At 42.8% G+C, this 26794-nt stretch overlaps 2 protein-coding genes across 2 annotated transcripts in view; both read left to right on the plus strand.

Annotated features, from left to right (window-relative positions):
- The window catches only part of LOC145415317 (trypsin-1-like), a 230982-nt gene that overhangs the window by 144109 nt on the left and 60079 nt on the right, over nt 1-26794 (plus strand). The gene's annotated exons all lie outside the window — the stretch shown is intronic.
- LOC145415336 (uncharacterized) overlaps nt 3605-26794 on the plus strand; it is a 34892-nt gene continuing 11702 nt past the window's right edge. Inside the window, exons 1-6 of the mRNA XM_080284613.1 lie at nt 3605-3751; nt 4037-4192; nt 13213-13297; nt 18032-18123; nt 20400-20485; nt 23247-23371. Of these exons, the coding sequence (XP_080140739.1) occupies nt 3605-3751; nt 4037-4192; nt 13213-13297; nt 18032-18123; nt 20400-20485; nt 23247-23371 (691 nt within the window). The remainder of the gene's footprint in view (nt 3752-4036; nt 4193-13212; nt 13298-18031; nt 18124-20399; nt 20486-23246; nt 23372-26794) is intronic.

The following is a 26794-nucleotide window of genomic DNA, read 5'->3' on the forward strand; positions in this document are numbered from 1 at the left end:
ATCCACACAGCCTCTCACAGCCATCCACACAGCCTCTCACACCCATCCACACAGCCTCACAGACATCCACACAATTAATATCACTGTCAGGCGGCCAGCAGAGAAGGTTAATGGTTTAGGCAGAGGAGAGAGGGTCTGCCTGGCCCCCCATTACCCCAGTCATCACCCTGCCTCACCATTCATCACAACCGTAATGGAGAGTGATGAGGCACCGCACCATTAAACTAGGGTGGTTCCTGAATAGCACTTCACTACACTCTCACCTGGCAGTATCTCGGGTAGCGCAGGAACGGCTTAGTCTGCTGGTGTGGGCGTGGTGAAGTAGTGGGAGTGGGAAATACAGTAACTAATGCAGGATAGACATAATCACCTAGCGGAGTGGAAGAGGGACGCTGTATATGAACCCTCCCCTCCATAGTGTGCCACCCACTACACTACACTACAGTTCTGTCGCTGAAAAACACTGATAAAATTGTTAATATATAAATGTAAGACAGTATCATCATCATCATCATCATCATCACCACCACCACCACCACCACCACCACCACAACCATCATCGTCATCATCATCATCATCATCATCATCATCATCATCATCATCAATAACAACAGAAAAATAATATACGAGAAACTAAGCAATGTGTGACCAGCACGATGGGCCACACTTTCATTCACTCGCCGTTCAAGTCCCCGGAATCCTAGCTCCACCTCTCATAATGAAGGGTTAGAAGCAGAGAAAGTCAATGCCAACAGTTCAATTGATTTTCCTTCGATTTTCCCCACCTCCAGATGACTACGGGAGAGAAGCAAATTAGGAAAAGGAGAGGAAAAATGGACCAAGGAATACAGGTGTAAAGGAGGGAATGAGACGATGAATAAGAGGAACCGAGAAAGATGGGAAATGATATAGCAAGGTGATTGGAAGAATGCTGAAAGGAAGGATGGAAGGAGGGAAGCAAAGTGAAGGGAAGGAAGACGAAAGGAAGGATGGAAGGAGGGAAGCAAAGTGAAGGGAAGGAAGAAAGACGAAAGGAAGGATGGAAGGAGGGAAGCAAAGTGATGGGAAGGAAGAAAGACGAAAGGAAGGATGGAAGGAGGGAAGGAAGAAAGACGAAAGGAAGGAGGGAAGGAAGAAAGACGAAAGGAAGGATGGAAGGAGAGAAGCAAGGTGATTGGAAGAATGCTGAAAGGAAGGATGGAAGGAGGGAAGCAAAGTGATGGGAAGGAAGAAAGACGAAAGGAAGGATGGAAGGAAGGAAGCAATGTGAAGGGAAGGAAGAAAGACGAAAGGAAGGATGGAAGGAAGGAAGCAAGGTGAAGGGAAGGAAGGAAGACGAAAGGAAGGATGGAGGGAAGGAAGCAGTGTGAAGGGAAGGAAGGAAGACGAAAGAAATGAAGGAAGGATATTACAAAGGGAAAACTGACAGAGAAGGGAGGAGCATGGAAGAGAGAAAAAAAATAAAACCTAAGAAGAATCTTTGTTGGTGATGGGGTTAATGGGGTTCATGTAAGTTGTTTCCAACCTTTCCAGTTTAGTGTCTCGTAAGTAAATTATCTGGGAGTAAGCAAGAATTATCATCATCATCATTCATCATCATTATCTTCATTATCATCATTATCTTCATTATCATCATCATTATCTTCATTATCACCATCCACAACTCTCCTGCCACTTGAGGATGGGCAATTCAGCTATAGATCTGCTCGCCTGACACCACCATACATGGCTGTGCTCAGTTTATATCAAGCTGAGCAAGTCTGTACCTACCAAGAGCACGACTTTGTTTGGAATGGAAGGCGGGAAAATCGGGCAGAAAAAAACTGGTTCTTCGTGAAACAGACGCAGACATTTCAGAACGCTCACCGAGCTCGGCAAGTGTTCCATTATCATCATCATCATCATCATCATAATCATCATCATCATCATCATCATCATCATCATTATCATCGCCATCCAGACGTCTTTCCCCACCCCAAGGTCGGGTGAGGTAGGGTCCAGAGAATCAGAAAACAGTTGATGGAATGGGATACTAATCAACGTTTGGCCAACTGAATGAGCCACACTGCCAATCACTCACCATTCAAGACCCCGATATCCTGACTAAACCTCCGAAATAAATAAATGAAAAAATAATAAATAATACAAAGTTGATGGCATACTGCCACCGAGATTTTGATTGCTTGGTACGTTCAGTTAATGGGTTATTCCCTTGTTTTTGTGTGTATGCTGCTGATATTGTCTTATTTATACATGATTAAACGTGGCTGAAAGAGGTGTACTGTGTGACTTGTCGACTGGGCGTTTTCATGCCACTGTACAGTACGCTTTCCTATGCAACGCTGCGCCTTTTAAGACTACATGGTGTGGTCCACATCTTACTCATAAGCAGCAGCAGCAGCAGCAGCAGCAGCACAAAAGTGATAGTGACAACAGAAAGCCAGAGGCATCTAGGTGCAGTGGCTGGAACTAAGGAATTCAGACAAATATGTGAGTGACGAGGTAAAGACAGGTAGAAGAAATACATTTGCCATCCAGCCACGCGAGAACAGAACCCCATGCAGAATGTACCGCATTTGTATGTGGTGTAAAGCACAAATGGACTTGCGTGATAGGGACCATTCCCGACACTGAGTTGCTGCTACAACCACTGGAGGATGCTGTCAGGGAGTCATTCCTCCCATCACTGACCAATGGCCACATCCCCACACCAGAAGAGAGGTACCTTTTAGCACTACCACCCAGGATGGGAGGCCTTGGCATTATAAACCCAGCAGCCATGGCAGGTTATGAACACAGAAATTCACTTAAGCTCACTGAATCCTTGTCACAGAAGATTAAATCTTGTGACGTGGATTCAGTGGCCACGTTGAGACGAGCGAAATCGACCAACAACGGCAGAAAGATATAAACACACAGAGAAGCAAAGACAGGGAAGCAAGACAAAAGGACCAGCTGCAGCAGATAATTGAACATCTTGCCCCAGACCAGCGTAGAAGAGTATTGCACTTCATCCACTGAACACCACAGGAGGCTGGGGCATCTAATAGGTTGACGACCCTGCCTCATAAGGCAAAAGGCTTTGATTAACACAAAATTGTATAAATGCCATAACCCTGAGATGTGGGTGGCCAATAGAAAACCTAATTTGGCAGTGTGCCTGTGGCACTGCCTTTAACAAAACCATACAATGGTTTGCAAGAAGGAAGACCTTGTGAGTCACATGGATGGACAGACTGACAAATGAGGATGTGAAGGAGCGTTGTGGTGTGGATGTGGATGTGATAGAAAGCGTTAGGAGAAACACGTTGAGGTGGTTTGGCCGTGTGGAGAGGATGGAGAGTGGGAGGCTGACGAGGAGAGTGGTTGTGTGGGTGGGGTGGGGGGAGGGGGGGCCGGGGGGGTGGAGTGGAGGGGTGTGTGGGGGAAAGGGGTGTGAGCAGGGAGCGGGGCAGTGGAGTGGTGGGGGAGCAGGGCGGCGTGGAGGCGATTTGTTTGTGGCCACCCCATACGGGATTGGGACGTCTGGCAATAGATAGATAGATAGATATATAGAGACCTTGTGAGCATTCAACATGATGAAGTCTGCGGCCTCACTGCGAAGATGCTCCTGAAACTTTGCCCTTATGTCACCATAGAGCCAGCACTGCTCCCTCTAGAGTCGAGTCTAGACGGTGAGCACTTCATCCGCAGAACAGCAAACCCATCAAAGATGCTAGAGAGGTTGTCACTGCGCCAGGTCTCTGGATATGTGGGCAGAGGGCTTTTTCCGATGTTAGAATAGTTAATACTAGGACAACATCTCGCTGTGAACTTTCCACTTCAGGCTGCACACTACAAGAATGAACAGCGAAAAAAAAAAAAAAAAAAAAAAGCTATCAAGAGACAGCCAGAGAGCAGAGTGGAAAGCCGCCATTAGGTGACCAAGGCCGATGATGCATGCATGTATGTTCGAGCTTTAATAAACAATACGAACAATATGAAGAGAGAATCCAATATGCAAACCATGATCGATTCACTCCCCTTGAATTCACAGCAACAGGTGGTGTGGGTCCAGAGGCGAAGAGATTCCACTCAAGAGTCGAGACTGGTGGCGGTGGTGGCAGAAGCACCAACCCCAAAGTTCTGTTATTGCCTGGATGAGATGTGCACTGTCGGTATGCCTCGTGAAATCTGCACTCTTATACCTAAGGTGCACTAGACCAGCCCTAGGGCCTGTCTCTAGGGCGGATGTGGACCACGAAGCTTCTGTGGTCGAGAGCCACATTGAACAGCGGCTCATATATATATATATATATATATATATATATATATATATATATATATATATATATATATATATATATATATATAAAGCACTGTAATACTGTGTATATATAACATGGCCTAATGCGAAAAAATAATAATAATGATAAGCGATTGGTAACCACAGTCATTGGCGTGTAAATCCAGAGGAATAACTCGGGGAGGAGGAGGGGGGGGTGTCCCGCTATGCCCCTATAGAACTTCCTATGGCACCTAGAATACAGCCCTCAGAGGTAGATGGTGAGTGTAGCTTTGATGCATACAGCAGTGTAGGTAGTGTCCGCAAAGTCTGTCAGACGCAAATATTACCTTCAGAGAATTCCAGGGTCCCTTAAATTTGAAGCAGGTGAACTGCAGGCTGCAACTGCCCTTTTCCCATAATCTTCCACCCTCCTTTTGGAGGACAGGTAGGGGGAAATGGGGCATTTATATCCGGTACGACGAAATACCGAATCGGCACCGAGTGATTTTTTTTTTTTTTCAACCCTATAGGTTCATACACACCTAATTATCTGGATTCCGGTAGAAAAAAAAATGTTTATTGACAAAAAAAAAAAAAAAAAATCAGGATTCAGAGCGAAACCTTGTTACAGTTAGCGGATATTTCTCCTTTAGCTCGCCAACACACATTGACAGATTTCAGTTTTGCATAAATATTGAATTACACTGCAAATAATGTATTTGCATGATAAATCAATATTTATACAAACTAGAAGTCTGTCAAGGCGAGTTGTCGGGCTAAAGACGATACACTTCAGCTAACTTTAGCTAGTTTTCGCACTGAATCCTGATTTTTTATTAACTTAAGCACAAAATTTTGACCGGATTTCACATAACTAGGTGTGTATGAATTATAATAATATTATTTCCCAATTAAAACTGCCGATTCGGCGCCGTGCCGATTAGGTAAATGACCGCCAAATAGGTTTTTCGTCGCACGTTTTATATCGGTTATATATATTGGAGCCTACCACCTGAAAGCTTCCCTTTCCAGCACAAAGCTATGATTAAAAAAAAAAAAAAAAAAACTTTAGTTATCCCCTCTATAGCCAGTGGTTTTCTGTTACGACGTTCTATTATTTACAGACTACTGAGCTTTGGAAAAAAAAAAATACAAATGACATTACAAAATGCAAAGCAAAATATCTGGAAATGGTAGCTATAAAAATCGAGAACTTAACATATTCGAGTCTAGAGAATAATCTGCTTTATATAATGGTAATAACGCGAGGCCTACGGAGGCTGTGAGTTTTGGCGAGATTTGTCTGTTTTAATATCATATTTAATGCACATTACCTTACTGATGGTGATAGAGCTATGTATCGAATGTTTCTGTTTCATGGTAGGTGATGCCTGCTGATGTCACTGATGTGTAAATTTTTAAAGGGCAGAGCAAGTCACTGGTGGTCATGGCAGCGGGTTTTAAAAGGCCACTAAGTAAACATTGGAGAATTTTTAAATGCTGTTTAAAACTAACAGGGAAATTTTAAAGGGAATTATAGATGAGCCAGTCTTATATTTTACAAGTATTCTACTGCTATAGGACAATGTAACTTTAGTATTACAAGGCGATGGGAGTAGTGGGGTAGAAACATTGGGTAATTTCCCGTTTTAGACAATATAACCTTCAAACCAGGCTAAATATGTAGCAGAAGCCATAACTGATAATCAAACAGTTTGAAGTGTTTTCCATATAGCTACCACCTATTTGCTGACACGTCTGTTGCAGAATGACACCTTCCCCCCTTTGAGGTCATTAATCCTCTCTGGGGTCATTAATAACCCCAGGGGTCATATGTGACAAGTGTCATTGAAGAAAAGTGTTAGCAAATGATCAGATGTAAATAGAAAACACCAGTCCACGTGAATTTCAGTTGACACCTGCTAAATATTATCCCAGACCCGTCACAAATCAACGTTTTGGACAGCCATGGATTTTAATTATCACAATATTTTTTTGGTGTATTTTGTTGTGAACGAATTCAACCTTCAAAGCTGTCACAAATCAGCCGTTTCCAAGTTATGCCTCCCCTCCATTCTTTTACGAAAACAGGACTGGTGGAGAGTCAGGGGTTTTGGGTGGGGGAGCATGGCATAAAGGGCTAGTTTCTGAAAGAAATCATGGTAGATCAGATTTTTAAAAAGCATCAGAAAACACTTCTAACTGGGGACTGCACTCCCCAAACCTCCCCGCAAAATTAACCATTTTATTGCAGTCAAACCTAACCTTCACTGTGCAAAATTGCATCTTAGGCTACTTGCTGTAATGCATTAAATATAAATCCAGTAGATTAAATCATGATAAACACCAGAAAAAATATAGATATCCTAACTGGGGGAATGTGCCTCCCCAAACCCCCCAGCATTAATCACCATATCTCATTCCAACCTGACCATCAAAATGCAGAAATCGTACCATCATAAAAGTTGTTCATTATGTGTAGTACCAAAAGTATTCGTCTTTTCTCTGTTTACAGGGTTGCTTACAGTTAGGACAGTCAGTCGTTCTCGATAACCCTTCGTCCTAATGGAAAAAATTAATCGCAGATGTCCAATAATTGTCAGTCTGTTACCACATCCACCAGCCATTTTTTAACTGATTTCAAATTCAAAGTTCAGCAGATGGAGTTGCTCACGTGTGTGTGATGAGCTGCTTATATTTGGAGGGTGAAAGACTGGCGAGAGGGGTGTATGTGAGTGGGGTGGAGGGGGGGAGAGGGAGGGGGGGGCCGAGGGGGGGATGGAGGGATGGGGTGGAGAGGTGTATGAAAAAGGGGGGCGTGAGTTGGGAGCAGGGCAGTGAGATGGCGGGGGACAGGGCGACTTGGAGGCGATTTGTTTGTGGCCACCCCAAACGGGATTGAGGCGTCTGGCAATAGATAGATAGACCTAAAAGAAGTACAGTACTCTCATTCACTTCTCTGCTTCAGAGTAATTGGTCAGCGCATATGGTGTGTGTGCCCATCATCATCTCTCCATTTAATCCCAGATCACAGGTGAAGGTCAGATTAAAAAGTTACATACAGTACTGTACTATGGTCACCGTTCATTTGCGACAACTAGGCTACTTCCATCCATCCATCCATTGCCAGACGCCACGTATCCCAGACAGGGTGGCCAAGGGCTTTGAGTTAATTGTTTTACAGGGAGAGGCACTAATCCTCCACCAACCCCACTTGACACGTAGGGATCTTACTGTATATTTTTTATTGTATATTGGAAAAAAAGTTAGTAGAAGGTGAGATGTATAAACTGTCAAAAGAAAATTTCCTAATTTGTGGTTGTCCAAAACAGCAGATTGTCTGAATGCCAGACCCTTCTGAATCCACAAGAGGTCCTTTTTAGTTTATTCTTTCTAATACTATGCAGTTTTCTTCAAGCTTGGTAAGGCATATCGTATTGAAGAGGATAGACGAGAGGCTCCGTCTATCCTCAACATTTTGAAAAGTCAATCTGAAACTGAATAAAACCTTAGGAGATAGCAAGGTGGAAAAAAAAAAACTCAAGGCTCAGTGGGTTAGAATGCACTTGTGGTGGCAACAGGACCTAAGTGAGACAAGGAGGGTAATATCTGAAAAGGCAAGACTTGGGGAAAACATCATTACATGAGAACAGTAGTTCCACCTGTTGCCTTACATTTTTACTTTCTTAAGGCAAGTAAGTAGTACAGCACATTAAGCAATGCAGATGGCTGCTTGTTGATTTTAGACTACAAAATATATGTGCAACAAAATAATAAATTTTTGCCTATTTTTAAGGTATTTAAGGGAAGCTGTTTGGATGCTCATGGCAGCTTGTTTGCAGGGAGCGGGGTGAGTCAGTGGTAGAGTGCTGGACTCGAGATTGCGAGTTCGAGAGTTGGCACCCCACCCGCGTAGCTGCCTTTGCTGGGAGGGATAGTGCTCTCCTGTAACCCTAGCAGGACTATATGTTATATCTAGGTCTAGCTCTGGAGAATAATCCCTCATGGCATCTTGTTTACTGATTATCTTGCCAACCTAACCTAACTGGGGGTTTTGCCCCCTGACCCCCTGTGATTTTAACCACCTAGGGTTGCCATTAAACCTCACACTGGAAGCCCTTAATTCCTATCAGACCAAAACTGCTACCCTAACGTATCCTAATCAACCTGTGAAAAACCCATTTGAACAGGAAATTTGGAAGACGTGTGCCCATATGGTAAAGTATTAATAAAACAAATGGAAGAGGAGAGTAATTGGTAGTATTTGTGAGAGAAGGAAGAGGAAAAGACTATTAGTGAGGAAAAGACCATTGCCACAGCAACACACTGCTAAAATGTGCATGTCCCATTGACTTTTCCTTCCAAAAATTTTGAATTAATGCACAGTGTGATGATCAAATACACTATGTACAGTTTGGGATTGTGAGAGAATGAAGATCTCCCAGTTAGATTTTGTGTCTCTCAGTTAGGCATCCGGATATGTGTAGTCATGTTGGGAGGCAGCAGCTGAGATCAGCTGCCAGTAAGTGAGGTAGGCCATGTGGGATCAAGTAGCCAGTGCCCAGATACATATACTTAATACTGTTCATTCATGATCATGATTTGTTTTTTTGCAGGGAAGACAAGGAAAAAAGGATGCAGAATTTTATCCCTATTCCTCTCAAAATCTTAGTAATGCAGAATCACAAGATATTATCAACATTGTAATGTGGGAAACAATAAATAGGTACCGGTACTGGGCCATCAGAAATTACTATTATTGGCGTAATTAGCTCAAAACCATGCACAGCATTATTTTTCACCTATAATAATTGGGTGCAGAAAGTGAGGAGTTTTGATGTTTGAGGTAGGGTAGTGAGAGGTAGACTGAAAAAGCCCTGGGACAAGGTTATTGAATGTGACGTCAGGGTTCCATCCCATCCATCCATTGCCAGACGCCATAATCCCGTACGAGGTGGCCATTTGACTCTGAGTTATTTGTTTTACAGGGAGGGGCACTAACCCTCCACCAACCCACTTGACACGTAGGGAGCACGTATGGTTTGGTTATATGGTTACCACCCAGCATTGTAAATGGTTTTCAGAGTTAAGGGACGAAATAGGGAAGCTGCCAGAGATCGTACAGCACAGAGAGCCACCATTAGGTGACCAAGGCCAACACATGCAAGTATGTTGGAGCCTTCAAAAGCAAAAATGAATAGGAAAAGAAACAATCCAAAACCTATTTTAACTAAAAAAAATAAAGAGATGATTTTTTGTACCATTTACAACGCTGGGTGGTAACCATATAACCAACCATACGTGCTCCCTACGTGTCAAGTGGGTTGGTGGAGGGTTAGTGCCCCTCCCTGTAAAACAAATAACTCAAGAGTCAAATGGCCACCCCGTATGGGATTATGGCATCTGGCAGTCGATAGATAGATAGATTATTTGTCATTCAGACCTGTTTCCTCTATTATGTGCATGAAGACATAAGGTCTTTATGAACTGGATGTGCCAGAGAGGAACACCTTCCTGTGGTGGTACCAATGTAACCAGATGGCATCACTGCCAAATTTCTGTATACAAACCTCCCTAAACACCCTCCCTGTCCCCTGAAAGGAGGATGGTAGACTGCAGGAGAAGGAGGACTTCATCTGGCAGGCCACAGGATTCAAGTTCAAATGAGCCTGTGACCACAACAACAGTGAAGCAGGAGTATGATGGCCAACAGCTGAACACAGTTGTGCATGCAGTAGCTGAGGGATTAACCTACAGTACTTGCAAAATAAGTGATGTGCACTGTTCAGTCCTTTAATTTTGTGAGACTGTATTGCAGAAGCAGCACAATACCACTGTACAGCTTTTTTTCTTTCTTTCTTTTTTAAATAAGGCACTGGCTACATAGCTTCTCTGTATAGCTAACAGTTCTGTCAGCATACACTGTTCAGTCCTTTAATTTTGTGAGACTAAATTGCATGAGATGCACAATAGCACTGTACTGTACTTTTTTTTTTTTTTTTTTTTTTTTTTAATAAGACACTGGCTACATAGCTGTTCTGCATAACAGTTCTGTCAGCTTAACCACTGTGCAGTGTAGGTTCTTGTCAGTTCTATTGCTTTTGCAGTTTCCATGTATCGTGTATTGACACATTCATGTACCATATTAATCCAGCCTTATGGTCATTCACTCTGTCTCATATCCCACCCCCCATTTATTTGTAAATCCTTGTCCAATAACCCCATTTTAGCTGTTTTTTCATTTTGACCTGATGGGTGTCTTACCCTTTAAGTAGCTTCAGCATGCTCTCTTCAAAGCAAAATGATAGAAATGATGCTATGCTTTCTCGTAATGAATCCCCATGCTGTACAGAGGTTGGCCATGGTACACCAAATGTTTTCTATGGACTGTGAGCTAAACAAAGTGTCCAAACCAGCAAATTACCTCCCAGCTGTTGCTAGAAACTATGTTCTACGCCTTAGTATACTGACATCTGCGTTCCATAGATTAAATTTGCTACTCTCAGTATTTCTTTTCCAGTCCAACATACATAACCCAAATACAGTATTATGCATCTCTCATACTGTACTGCTCTCTTTCTTAAATTTCTTATACCACACCCCTCTCACACCTGCACATTAATTTGGGCACCGTCACAGTCTCCTTTCGGCTCTGTACTCCCACCTTTCTTCCATATGAGGAGCTCCATGGAGTAACTCTTTAAGTCCCAAAATTGAAAGTGAGAAAACTAAGAACAGAATACGGAACTTTGGACACACGGCACCTTCAGGCTTCTTTCACAGAACGTCCCATATTACAGTATTTGTATGATGTTGCTCCATGGAAGAACTCCTAAGGGAGCTTGAGTAAAATATTTTATTGTCTAACCACCATATTCTTGGTTTATTGAGTTTAACATGTTTGTGTTCTATCTATCTATCTATCTATTGCCAGACGCCTCAATCCCGTTTGGGGTGGCCACAAACAAATCGCCTCCAAGTCGCCCTGTCCCCCGCCATTTCACTGCCCTGCTCCCAACTCACACCCCCCTCTCTCATATACCTCTCCACCCCATCCCTCCATCTCATCCTCGGCCTCCCCCTCCCTCTTCCCCCCTCCACCTCACTCACATACACTCTCTTCGTCAGTCTCTCACCCTCCATCCTCTCCATCCTCTCCACTCAGCACAATTCTTCATATCAGGGCCTTCATAGCAGTAACGGCCTTACATCCTTGGGTCACTGTATTCTCCAATATGATTATGGGGCTTGTATTGCAGGTTGAAACTAACTGCTTCGACAGGCCCATTGCAGTGTCAGCTCCAGCACCGCTCACCCTTCATCTGTGCCATGGACTCAACAACATCGATTTTTAAGGTTATTATTGCACTCTGCCATACACGATTTTTAAGGTTATTATTGCACTCTTTGCCATACAGTCAGGCACAAAAATTAATCTGGTATTCCACTGCATCTCCACTGCTGCTACTTGCCTTATCTTCATCTTGAATACAGAGCTATATTAGTAGCTGTAGTCCCAGGTTCACCTGAAATATTAACTGAATGGGCTGCAGACCTGATTTGCCATTCTATTCAGTCCACCATCATCCTTTTGGGGGATGGGGAAGTAATTGTGGGATGTTCATATAACTAGGCAGTTGGTCTACTTCATTATTTTAGTACCGCCTCAGGAAGGTGTCCCTCTCCAGCGTCTTGTAGCTGTACAAAGAAATCAGCACTAGAATATGATACTGGTCACAAAGAAGTGCTTTGGAAAGGATGTAGCCGAGAGCTGTCATTGAGGCATAGTTCTGAACTTGGAATAAGCTGCCAAAGGATGAAAGTAACCCCACTGGTCATTAGTGTTATCTGTACAGTCAGGGACAAAAGTTCTACTGCATTTCAAACTGGGACACGCCCATCAGGTTCCTCCCTGGTGCATCATACCAAAGAGAATCATCTGTGGTCAAAAAAATATACCAAGCCTCTGTCCTCTATTCCCCTATGTCTGTTTCAGATTTTGGGCTTGTCTGTCACTCACTTTCCTCCATGGTATATCGTATCTGAGAGAATCATCTATAGGCAGAGCAAAATACAAAGCCTGTCTCAGCTTAAGAATATTAGCTAACAGAGGAAAATGTGAAGCAGAAGAGGTGAAATACTGGATGAACTTTTGTATCTGGACAGAGAAACATACCATGCCTCTCTCAACCTAAGAATACTAATTAACAGAGGAAAGTGGAAGGTAGAAGTGAAATATTAGATGAACTTTTTTTTATACATATAAGGGCAGAGAAACATACCAACCTCTCTGTTAGTGCACTACATATTATATAGTACTTCAGACTTAGGACATGTCTATCACTATCCTCTGTAACACATCATATCAAAGAAAATCATTTATGGTAGAAGAGGTGAAATATTGGATGAATTTTTGTATCTAAGGGCAGAGAAACATACCAGCCTCTCTATTATTTCACTACATACATAGTACTTCAGACTTAGAGCAAGTTTGTCACTTTCCTCTGTAACATCATGTCAGAGAATCAGTTATGGACAAAGGAACATACCAACTCCTAGTTTCCTGGTGGTGGTGGTGGTGATGGTGGCAGTGATGAGGATGATCTTGACAATGATGATGGTTGTGATGATGATGATAATTCTGTGCAAGGGAGAGTGATGTCTGCATGTTATGGTACTGATTTAACCACGCAGCTCACCTGACTGGTTATATAAACATCTTTCATCTACTTCCCTGTCCCCTGAAAGGAGGATTGTGGATTGCAGGTGAGCAGCTTGAACCTGCAGTCCACCCTGTTTACATTTCATACGAGCCTGGGGTTGCAACTACTACTACCAGAGTGGTGACAAGTCAGAGTGACTGGCTTGCTGCTTATGATAATGATAATGCATGTTGATGCCAAACATGATAATGATGGTGAATAACTTTAGCCTTCTGCCTCCAGGGTGTGAGAGATCGATACTCAGGTGTGACGGTATCTTCTGAGCAGGAACCAGTTCCAGCGAGTGACCTGGAGCAAGTTCTGGAGGGTGGGTATTGTTGTCACTTATATAACAATCACTTGTATATCTTTCCTCATCACCTCTATTCCCTCATTTCTTCCTCTACCCCCATCTCTCACCTCTTGCCTCCTCTCCTTTCCTCAGCACTTTTCTCCCTCTTGCCGGTGGACTGCAGGAAAAAGGCAAGTTCAGCTTGCAGTCATCTACATTCACATCCAGGTGAACCTGGGGCAACAGCAACAACAATATCATATTTCTTCCAAGCTGAATAGCATCTGACAGACAAGAATAGATCTAAGAAATGTCATAATCTCAGTAAAATAATCTGGCAGTGAAAAGAATACCATTTACTGACTGTATATTGCAGGAGTTACTGTAATGAAATTGATTCATCATCATTATCATCATCCAGACTTCATTTCCCACCCTAGGTTACGGGAAAAAATATGATATGAGAAACTAACCAAACTGCCCTATTGAATGAGCCTCCCTCCCATTCACTTACCATTCAAGCTTCCAGAAGCCTGAAATTCTTTCAACCCCTTTATTATGTATCCCCTAATCATAATAAAATTGCCTTACAGTAGAATGGATAATTTAAAAAAAAAAAAAAAAAGATGATCTGTTCATGCAATGGCTCAGTTAGTGACAAGGGTGAAAACAGTTAAAGTTGTGTGATTAAAAAAAAATAAATAAATAAAAAAATAAGGAGGGGGCATTTATTGGTTATTACAGTGGTTCAGTTCGTGACAAGCATGATGAAAGTCATGTGATACTTTATCTGTTTACTATGATATGTGTGTGTGTGTGTACTCCACCTTCACCCCTGCATCTTCACTATCAGTTCACAGTTCAATGAGATTATGATAACAGTGCTGCTGTGATTGGCTCTGTTGGGTGTCGTGTGTTGCCATTGTTATGTTATCATGCTTACACTTTAGGTATGATATTGACATTATTCCCAGCGTGATAGTCTTTTCAGCGTTTATTAGTATCTCATGGAAACCCCTGTTTGACTGCTGCCACACTGTTTCAATTGTGTGTACTGTTTGTTCACTTTTCAGGGGTCATATTAGCCCCACCTCCTTATTTTTTTTTTTTTTATTTTTTTTTTTATTGTGTCCGACTCTGGGCAAAGGCTTCAGGGCCTATATCTCGGGGGCAGTAGCCTCTCCCAAGGCCCAGTAGTCCTCCTACACCTCCACATGTCACCACTTCGGCGCTAACACCCACCGTCCATATTGAATACATGCTAGGTCTGTCTCATACAGGACTGGTGTATTGGTATCAGCAGGGGTACTTTTACAACATGTCGGCGGGTCATCTGGTAGATCAGGAAAGTCTGCTTTTATGAAAGTCAAATCCTTAAACTGTTCCCTGCCCCAGCCGGGATTCGAACCTGGGTCCATCAGGACAGCAGGCTGCCTCTCTACCGATTCAGCCACCGCCTCCTCCAGTCACAAGCTGTGATTATTTCAACAGAAAATTTATGGGTACATTTTACGCAATTTTGATTGTAAGTTCTGTTGTGCTTCCTTCATATTCAATGTTTTTACTAAATCACATCATATTTTATGTCCACTATAATAATCCATTAGCTACATAATGATTGGAAATGTTTGTTTACAAATGGAGTAGAAAACATTATAGACATTGTTATTTAGGTCATTGTAACCTGCCCATCACTTGGCAACCAGAGGCCTTATTATCACCCACCTTTACAAGGCAGAGCGATAATGCCTTTTACCCACCTGTGTGTGTGTGTGTGTGTGTGTGTGTGTGTGTGTGTGTGTGTGTGTGTGTGTGTGTGTGTGTGTGTGTGTGTGTGTGTGTTCCCATTATATCTCATGAACAGCTTGAGCTATCAACATGAAACCTTCAGGGTATTAAGATATGGCCATAATCCTTGCCGAGTTTGAAAATGGGCACTCAAGGTCAATGTCAAGGTCACCCAAAATGGCTGCTAGAGGTCAACATGTAGAGGTGCATGGTATGTAGGAGGACTGCTGGGCCTTGATAGCAGGCTGTGAAGCCTATGCCCAGAGTCACACACACACACACACACACACACACACACACACACACGCACGCACGCACACACACACACACACACACACACACACACACACACACACACACACACACACACACACACACACACACACACACACACACACACACACACACACACACACACACACACACACACACACACACACACACCTAGTTTTTATCACCTGCCTTTAGGACCATTGTATCTCATGAACGGCTCAAGCTATCAACATGAAACCCTCGGGGTATCAAGAGATGGCCAAAATCTTGGACAAGTTTGAAAATGGGGACTCGGGGTCAAGATCAGGGTTACCAAAATGGCTGCCATAGGTCAGCTAGCTTTATTGCCCGCCTTTAGCACCATTATATCTCTTGAACGGCTTGAGCTATCAACATGAAACCTTCAGGGTAGCAAGATATGGCCAAAATCTTGGACTTGGCCAACAGTATATTGTGGCAGGCATTAGCTTTTGGCTTCTGAATGCTTTTCTTACATTGACACTGTAGTCATTTGCATGATATTTTTCACTCAGATTATAAACAAGCAGTTCTGATCATTTTCCAGCATATATATTATTGCCATGGTTGTTGCTTAATGCTGGTCTGTCTGGCCAAGCAGACTCATTGACCACAGGTAAGCAGCTGCTTCCATGGGGCCATCCTACAGATACAGTACAGTACAATTGTACACTGTGTAGGGAACTGACACCCTATTGTCATAGATGGTGTCTCACCAGAGTAGGACCAGGTTCATGCCCCACAGTACCATGCAGGGAAATGAAAGGAGGTTTGGCTCCTGGGTGGACTCTGGAACTGCATTGCACCACCCAGGGTACACAGTGTCACCACATAGAGGCTGTTTGTCAGCACCTTTATTGTTATAGTGAACATAAACAGCGATGTTACTCAGCGAAAGCATTGGAAAAGAAGGAAGCTGATCAGCACCTGCAACCAAAGTTATGTCAACGTTACCCATTAATTTTCTATTGAAGTGAACAGTGCCTGTGAGTGGACAGTGATACATCAGAGGTCTGGGGTTATATTGCCTCCAAAACGTGAACAAGCGGTAGGGAAGCACCAGTTTTAGCCTACCTCAGTATACATGTATGCCTATATACCTGTAATGTTTATTTTCATGATACATGTACAATAGGGGGATGGCTATCATGGGGTCAACAGTATTACTATCAGAATTATGTGTGACTAGAAGCCTAGTAAATATCAACACTGTCAGATTTAGACGGGCAGGTAGCCATGTGTACACACACTTCAGAGTCCATCGTGAGAATAAAAAGGCTTATTACATACCGGTATGTGAGATTTCTTTTTGTCAACAGTTGCCAGCATCTGGTTATGCATTTTGTTACATGAAATCAGATGATGCCATGCTCCCTCATAAAGACACCCCATATTGAGGTTTGAGGTTAGGCACAGCTGATGTTTTCTGTGGAGTTGAAGCTAAACCAAGTGCCCAGAACAGCAGATTACATCTCAGTTGTTGCTAGAAACTGTTGGAAAAAGAGAGAAATCTTATAATTGATGTAAAATAAGAGTTATGGTGGGGATGGGTAGAGATGGAGATGAAGAAATGGAGTGAAGAGATGTGTGAGAGATCGGGTGTGAATTTGAGGAAGGGCAATCAAACTGTTGAGGACTGTGATATGGATGACATGGAGACCATTTGTTTCTGGCCATGCCTTATAGGATTAAGGTGTCTGGCTCTGGATAGATAGGTAGATTCTCAGCTTGGATTTTAACTCAGTTTACTTGTGGCTGAATTTCCTGTCTAAGAGTGATGATTGTGTAGCTAGTTACCAAGCTTATAGCCATACTTCACTCTCATGGTAGTACCTCCCAGGGTCAGTGATAACCAACCATCAACTGTACTGCCAACTATCTACTGCCAGTCATATGTTTCCAACCATCTAATACCAACCATCTTCTGCCAGTCCTCTACTACCAACCACCTACTACCAGCCATCTACTACCAACCATTTGCCACCAACCATCGACTGCCAACCATTTGCTACCAATAGTCTTCCATACACACATAAATTATAATTCTCATAGTTTTTTTTCCCTCACTGTATTAACCATCCCAAATGTTATAGTAGATTTGTTTTCACCTGAGGAGTAACTTAGTCATGGCTACAGGAAAGTAAGTTGAGCCTTGGTTATGAGTTAGGAATGGGTGTCTTTGTCAAGTTATGAGTTAGGAATCTTTGTCAAGTTAGAGGAAATGCACTGTAGTAAGAATTAGCATTAGGATGGGGATGAAAGTGTTTTGGTGGTGGTTGTGGTGGTGGTTATGAGAATAATAGTGGTATTATGATAATGATAGTGGTGATGATGTTGAAGGTAGTGGTGGTGCTGATTATGGTGATAAATGATGATAATGACAGTGAAAATGATGGCGATGGTAGTGATGATCATTGCACTAAACTGTTTTTACTCTATCTTCGCTTAGATTTTCATCCTTTTCCAACTTATTTCACATAGCTCAGTGACAGGAAAAGATATGTTAGGGCTCTGCATGCTTTCCATAGCACTTTTTGTGACTGGCATTATATTCATGTACAAATTCAAGATGGAGAGGTGGCAGTTTTAGGCCAGATTAAAGTGAAAACTGTAGCGATGATGGTAGTAACAGTGATGATGATGGTAATGGTGGTGAGTCAGTAATGCTAACTAGTTTACTCTTCCCTCCAGCCTCACTACACCAGTGGATGAATGAAAAGGTGCGCGGTGTGTGGTTTAGAGTTGACCTACGGCATGCTGAGTGGGTTCCTATACTGGCAAAGGTTAGTGAGGCAGAAATGCTTTTGGTGTTGTTGTTCTTGTTACTTAACCATGGTCTGTAAGGTTGAGAAGACCCATCAACCACAAGTAAGTAATTGCTTCAGTGGGGCCAACTTCCAGATAAAGCACAATACATACACCATGTGGGGATTTGGAACCCCCTTGTGGTAGGCAGCACCTTACAAGGGTTGGACCAGGGTCATTCCCACAGCAAGGTGCAGGGAAATATGAGGAGCTTTGGCTGCTGGGTGGATGCCGCATCTGCTTCATTCCACCGAGGGTACACAGCACCAACACATAAGCTCCTCAGCAAAGCCTGCCTAGATACTGACAGGCCTTAACAATAGTTATGTACAGTATTTTTTGTATTGCAACTTTTTTCATTTTTATCTGTTTATAGCTAGGTGATTTCTTCCTCTCTTAGAAAGCTCCACCTCATGCTTTCCCCTGCCACACAGCTCCTCTCCCTCCAGGTCACACCACCCTCATTTATATACCCCTCCTCCTCATCCTTAGTATATCTCTCCCCCCTCTTCCCACCACCTCACACACACATTCTTGTAATCATTCCCCTTTCTTTCATAAATACAAATGGTTCTCATATGCAGGTATCTCAGATATCTGTTGTATAATATCACACCCTTTTACTGACTGAACATACACAGCAGAGGCAGTGTAGGGGAGACCACATTTATGGCTTAGTTTAGTGGTGCTTTTTTTCCCTGATGATAATGATGATGATTATAATCATCATCACCATCATCATCATCTAATCCTGTGTTGCCCCATGAGGAGTGTAGAAGCCTGGGGCTAGGCAAGTTGGTCATGACATTTAAGATGAGAGTGACCAGTCTCATCCCTGAGTGGCATTATGTGAGCAGTACACCCCAGCCACTCCTTGGATATAAACCTACATAGACTTAGTCCGGTTGGAGCACATTAATTAGCCACTAAACCACAGGCACCATAGTTTGGTTATATGGTTACCACCCAGCATAGTAAATGGTTTCCACATTATATATATATATATATATATATATACTGTACTGTGGATTTGTGTGCCCAGTGGTAAGGTCAGTGCCAGTGTAGACCCCAATGCTATGGTTGGTGCAGGTATGGGTCCCAGTGCTAAGGTTGGTGCAGGTATGGTCCAGATTCCCCTCCCCCTAACCTGTTCCTGTCTGACTCAGGCTGTCCCCCAGCCTCGGGGGGGACGACTTTGACCAACACAGGAAGGAATGAAAGTGGATTGTCATTTATGGTTCAGTCTTGGTTAGGTGACTTTGGGAAGCTGAGTTGACATAACCCCCCTTTTATAATGGGTTTCAAGCTCCCGATTTACGATAAAATCGGTATACGATAAGGTATGACCTGACGTAACCCCATCGTAAAATGAGTAATACTGTATATATATATGCAGAATGGCAGTTTGCAATATACTGTCAGGTTGATTAAACACCTGAAGGGTGTGGCCTCTTAGCCACCTCATTGCTGTGGGTCTACAAGGTGTGAGAGCACTACATACAGTGGTATCATTTTGGATTCCTACACCCTAACACATTGTAGTGGGGGCAACAGTGAATTGCAAAATGTCATTCTGTATATACTTGTCAACCATTGTGGCCGCAGTAACTTAAATCCACTGTCGCCTCCACTGCAGTGGGTCAGGATGTGGTAATCCAAAAGGAAACATCACCATATGTGGTGCTCTTACATCTTATAGACCCACAGTCGTGAGTTGGCTATGAGGCCTTGTTGTTAGAGGTGTTTAATTGACCTGATGGTCTGTTGTAACAACAACAACATGAGAGATATGATTATGAATAGAAATAGGGTTAGGAGGAGGATAAATGGAATATAGTGGTCTATCTATCTATTGCCAGATGCCTCAATCCCGTTTGGGGTGGCCACAAACAAATCGCCTCCACGTCACCCTGTCCCCCGCCATTTCACTGCCCTGCTCCCAACTCACACCCCCCTCTCTCATATACCTCTCCACCCCATCCCTCCATCTCATCCTCGGCCTCCCCCTCCCTCTTCCCCCCTCCACCTCACTCACATACACTTTCTTCGTCAGTCTTTCACCCTCCATCCTATCCACATGTGCTGATGATAAATGAGTATAACATTAGGTTGATGATAATGATTGCAGCACTGACAGTGAAGAATGGGAATAGGATTTGAATAACGATGATGACACTGATGTTTATGGTTTGGGTGATGATGATGGTGATGAATTTGGTTTGAGTGATGATGATGATAAACCTCTATTCCACAGAATGGGTTTGTTTACCACCACGCTCAACTGCAGTTTGTTATGATGGTGCGATGGCTGCCCACATCAGAGCCAAACAACATACCCAGGTTAGCACACTTCTGTTAATACTCAGGTTGATTGACTGAAATATTACTGGCGGTGCAGCTGTCAGGGTCACATGCTGCCGGACACCTATGTGCAGTAAAGGAAACATAGGTTAAAATACACAGGTAAGAAGAAAAATTAAAAACTTGAAATAAGTAACAGATAAAAGTTAAAGAATTTCTGGGAATGGAAAAGGGGTCGTAATAAAGAGGAATGCATGGCAGCCATGCATAGGGCTAAAAAGACAGTATACAAGCCGAAATCTGAGTCTCAGAAACTTTTACTGGAAAGTCTAAATAGTGTTGACAAGAAGAGTATGATATTTACGGTAGTAGATGAGATGAACCATGAGAATAGGTACCATGTATATCCTGGGCTAGCAGTGTGTGAAAAATGATAAAGGAAGGTAGCAGTGAACAGTGAGGATATTAAACACGCCTGAAGAGAGTGTTATAACTGGTTGCTGAATGAGAAGTTTGACTGGAACAGGGAAGGTTTGTAGTCAGCGGATCCTGTGTTTGGCCCTTGGCCTCTAATTGATGCTGCTACTGTGAGCAGGCAAATAGGCAAGGTGCAAGTGGGAAAGGCAGCAGGTGTGTCTGGGTTGACTGCTGAAATGCTGAAGGCCTCAGGCATTATAGGGGTGGGGTTAGTTACTGGTTTGATAAATATGATGATAAATGAGTATGTTGTCTCAGATGACTGCCTGAGGAGTGTAATTGTAAATGTGTACCAGGGGAAGGTTGATGCTCTGGTAAGAGGAAATTATAGAGGCATAAAACTTTTTGACCAGATAATGAAGGTAATAGAGTTCTAGAAGGTATAAACAGAGAATGAGTAAATGTTGATGAGATGCAGTTTGGGTTTATGTCAGGCAAAGGGACCACTGATGCAATATTCATTGTTCGACTGTTTTAGGAAAAATATGTAGGAAAGAAAAGGGATCTCTACTTTGTATTGTTGATTTGGAGAAGAACTCTGACAGAGAAAGCTTGGGATTGAGGAGTGGCTGGTTAGAGTGGTTATGGCTATGTATGTGGATGCTCGCACCCAGGAGAGAGTGAATGGAGATTTGAGTGATGAGTTTTGTGTGAATGTTGGTGTGCATCAGGGGTCAGTCCTGAGCCCCTTATTGTTTGCCATGGTTCTTGGAGCCCTCTAACCTGACTTCAGAGATGGACTTCCATGGGAGATGTTGTATACTTAAGATTTGGTGTTAATTGCAAAGAATGAAAGGGAGGTGGAGGAAGGATTTAGGAAGTGAAGAGACGGTATGAAGCACAAGGTCTTGTGAGTAAATTCACATAAAACAAAGGTGATGGTATCTAGTAGGTGGCAGTACTGTCAAAGAAGAGGAAGAGTGGCCATGTGCTGTTTGCCACAAGGGCATGGGAAGTAATTCCATCTTGTGCAGTGTTTGTAATGAGTAAGTGCATTATAGATGTAGTGGTATTATAGGTAGACTTTGAGGTATTGCTAGTGCAGAGTTTTGCTGATGTCTGTAAGCATCGTGCCTTGAAAGTAAATGTAGAAAAGAGTAATGTGATGGTTATTGAGAGAGAAGTGACTCCTAGTGCGATGTTATAGTGAATGGAGAGAGACTGGAATTGGTGAGAAAGTTCAAATACCTGGGTACAGTGATAGAAAAGAGTGCAAAATGTGCAAAAGAAGTTGAAAGTAGAGTGACATGAGGAAGAAAAGTAGCTGGTGCAATGAAGGCCTTGATAAGAAACAGAGGCTTGAGTGTTGCAGCTGCACGAGGCTTACATGAAGGAGTGTTAGAGCCAGCTTTAACATATGGGTGTGAGACTATGGTGTGGCATGAAAATGAAAAGTCAGGAATAAGAGCAATGGAGATGGGACTGCTGAGGAATGTATGTGGAGTACAGAGGGTGGATAGGATACGAAAAAAAGTGATTCGTGAAAGATGTAGAGTGAGGAAGTTGGTAGACACCAGAATCAAAGAGAGTGTACTGAGATTGTATGGTCATGTGGAGAGAATGGATAACAATAGTGGTGAAAAAGGTATATCTGAGTGAATTTGAAGGAGGGAGGAGACGAGGTAGGCCAAGGAGAAGATGGAGAGATATGGTGGATGAGTGTGTGAGGAAGAGAGGTTTGGAAGCCAGTGAGACTAGAGAACTGACATTATATTAAGCTGGCTGGATGAATGTTGTGAGAAGTGCATGATCAGGGATTTTTGGCACCCCTTTTTTAACGTGGCAGCGTCTGGATTGACTCAATTGGATATGTTTATGTGAAGCAACAGAACATGGTGAATGTTTTTGGCATATCCGATAGAGCCAAGATTCCAGGGGCTTGAATGATGAGTGAATGGAAGCTTAGCCCATTGGATTGGGCAAATTTGGGCTGTCTGGACATTGCTACTCCTCACCCTGCCCTAGGGTGGGAAAGGAGGTCCGGATGATTAATAATAATAATAATAATAATCTATCTATTGCCAGATGCCTCAATCCCGTACGGGGTGGCCACAAACAAATCACCTCCACGTCACCCTGTCCCCCGCCATTTCACTGCCCTGTTCCCAACACACACCCCTCTCTCATATACCTCTCCACCCCATCCCTCCATCTCATCCTCAGCCTCCCCTTCCCTCTCCCACCCTCCGCCTCACTCACATACACTCTCCTCATCAGTCTCTCACCCTCCATCCTCTCCACATGGCCAAACCACCTCCGTGTGTTCCTCCTAACGCTTAATAATAGTAATAATAATAATAGTAACAATAGTCCATTATTTCAGATATGCACATAATGTTATTGGTGTGGGTGCGTTTGTGGTGAACGATGATGGTGAAGTTTTGGTGGTGAGAGAGAGATTCTATGCACGGCCACACTGGAAGCTGCCTGGTGGTTATGTGGAGCCTGGTAGGTGGTGGTGGTGGTGATTGTCACTTGTTTTAGTCATGCTACCATCACAGAGTTTTATTCTCTCTCTCTCTCTCTCTCTCTCTCTCTCTCTCTCTCTCTCTCTCTATACATCCCCAATGCCCAACATTCCTCTTATACACCACACACCTTCTTGTTTGTTTTTTGTTTTTCTTAGATAACAGAGAAAGGAAAAACAAATGAATTAAAAAAAAAAAAATCCATACACCAGATTACAGGTGTTCTCCATTCATAAAAAATCTGTAACAGTTGGACTTGAACAGCTGTAGGTTGAAGTTTAGTGGGAAGTAACTCTGGCGAAGCTAGTTTCAAAGAGATGCAGTTCGGGGAATAAATGATTTCTGATAGGCGAAAGTTCTGCAGTATGGCAGTCACCACTTCAGCATTAATAACTGCCATCCATTGCAAATTAATTTTTTTTTAATGTGATGAAGAAGGAACCAAAGGCTGCGAGCCCGCAGTTATTGCTCCTTCCAAGAGAAAAACAAAACACTGTACAAAAGAGAGCCAAATTCAAGATTCGTTCATTTCGAGATGCCTGGACACACTGCGTTTAAAAGACTGGAGATCATAGGAAGCAGGAAATATAGACGGAGGGAGACAGTTCCAGAGTTGACCTGTTACATAAATAAAGAACTGGGAGTAACGGTTAACTCTTGCATTAGATAGTTGGACAGAAAAGGGATGAGAGTTTGCTGCTAGACGGGTGCTACGCCCCCTTCGTAGAGATGGAGGAATGCATGCAGACAGTTCAGCAGAGCAGTGACCATTGAAGTAGCGATTGAAAAGAGAAAAAGTTGCAACAGTGCAGCAAAGAGACAGAGGCTGAAGGGAGTCAGTAAGAGGAGGAGAGTTACAAGAGATGTACGGTAATATGATCTTTCCAACATAAGTCCCAAGTAGATGAAACCCCAAGCATGTTCAAGGATGATGCAGGATTAAGCTGAATACTGTATTATTAAACATTAGTGGGTATACCTGTGGAAGAATTTGTCGGGTTGATAGGCGTAAGAACTGAGTCTTTGATGCATTAAAAACAACCAGATTATTTTTACCCCAGTCAGCGATACGAGCTAGGATTGCCTCATTCAAGGACCAGTGTGATGGTATTCCATCCATCCATTCATCATCCAATCCTACGTTGCCCCATGAGGAGCGTAGGAGCCCGGGGCTAGCCAGTTGGTCCCGACATTTAAGATGAGAGTGACCAGCCTCACTCATCCCTGAGTGGCATTACATGAGCAATAAACCCCAACCATCCCTTGGATATAAACCTTCACCGGCTCAATCCGATTGGAGTGTCTTAATTACCCACTAAAACCACCAGGCGCCAAAATTTGGTTATATGGTTACCACCCAGCGTAGTATATGGTTTCCTGGTGTACAGGAAACCATTTGGCTTGTCACTCAGTGGAGAGTCACCCACGGGCAGAGGGAAGAGGAAAGAATAAAGAAATGAAAGACAGAAGAGGGAGTGTAAAGTCACCTGCAGGCAGAAAGACGAGGAAAATATGAAGGAAAGAAAGACAGAAGAAGATGGAAGGAAAGAAGGATGGAAGAGAGGAAAGGGCAGACACCCGAGAGCAGCACTACATTGAGTGAGTGGATGGTGAGTGCCCCCACCTACCACATTAATGGAAATATTTTTGTAACATGTCTGAGGGCCGTGTGGAATATCAACAAGGTCTGTTTTAACTGTATTGCAGTACTTTATGGCCTACAGGGTAACATGGAAGTGATTTGTTTGTGGTCACTCTGTACAGGATTAAGGCATCTGGTGGTAGGTAGATAGACTCATAGGTGGATAGACTGATAGATATAGAGATGGATAGATAGATAATTTTATTCAAGCTGACACAAGATGATATTGTTGGACAGAGAGAAATCTGACATTGAGAGACTTCAGAAACCAATTCAAGTAATTCTCTGCTGTTGGTCTTCCCTGGAATTGATAGATAAATAGATATAGACAGGCAGACAGATGGATGGATAGATAGAATGATATGTATAGTATTGTATTCTTGCAAACTTCAGAAAATGTTAAACTACAAAGTCCTGATATTGAGAGACTTCAGAACTGATTCAAGTAACCCTTTGCAGTTGTTACTCCCAGGAATACTACATATCCCTCTTCGCTCCACAAGGTGCTTTCATATGTGTTGTGGTTTACGGCACAGTCAGCATTATCAGTGTCTGTCCTTAATCATTTCGTCATTTCATTCACCCACTGCCACACCCACACCAACAGGCTGAGCCATCCCTGCAGTACATAAGATAAACATCAGGCAAGTTGCTAGTGGAGTGCCACATATGGGCTACCCTGTATTCAGTCAGGAGATCCTTTAGTCAAAGGTTTAGTCTGACTCAGATGATGTTTTTCTCTTTTATTATTGCTATCATTTGGCTCTTATTATACTTTGGAGAGACATACCAATTTGGAGGAGTTAGATGTAGCCTTATAACCCCTTCAGTATGAGATGCCTTCTGTATGTCATAAAATGATCTAGAAATAGCAAGAATAATCAGTGTCATACATCATCAGGTAATAGTAGTAGTATTTATAGTAGTAGTAGTACCAGTAGTAGTAGTAGTTGTTTTTGTTGTTGCTGCAACCTCAGGCTCCTCTGCATACAGACCCAGTGGAGTGTGGGCTGAGTTAGCCTTCTCCTGTAGTTGACAATCCTCCTTTTGAAAAGACAGGAAGGGAACTGAGGGATGTTTGTATGACCAGCCACCTGATCGCATTGATGCCACTACATGAAGGCGTCTGTTTCAAGCCCTACATCATTGGATAAAATGGGTTGATTTATAGTGTTTCCTACCACAGCCCAGGATCAATATTGCAAGCTTCAGAAAGCAGTAGCTCCCTCTTCCCTTCTTATGCGGGGGAAAAGGGACATAACTTTGGAAAATCATAGATGAGGAAATTGTCTACAAAAAATGCTGTATCAACATGGGTCAAAATCCAGTCATTACAGAGCAACAGGTACTGATGTGCATATAGGCAAAATATGAGGGACCCCATTTTCACCCATAATTAAGGGACCCCATTTTCACCCATAATTAAGGGACCCCATTTTCACCCATAAGGTTATCAGTAATTGTAGCTCCATAATTGAGGGACCCCATTTTCACCCATAAAGGTTATCAGTAATTGTAGCACTCTAATGGTTCTAATTTGGAATGATGTTGATATTGCATTTTTTACACAGAATTCCCTTACAGTATATTATAGTCTTGTAGTCACCAGGCAGTTTTAGTCAGGTTCAAGAGACTCTCTTATAATGAAATCTTCCTTAATGCTTATTGCATTATTGTTTCTATACAGTATTTATTTATTTTTTTTATTTACCAGTATATATGTTTTTGCCACCATCACAGAGTTTATTCAAGTATAGTTGA

Source organism: Coenobita brevimanus, chromosome 102 (genome assembly GCF_032717465.1).
Source record: "Coenobita brevimanus isolate Jiangsu-jjx chromosome 102, ASM3271746v2, whole genome shotgun sequence".
NCBI lineage: Eukaryota > Metazoa > Arthropoda > Malacostraca > Decapoda > Coenobitidae > Coenobita > Coenobita brevimanus.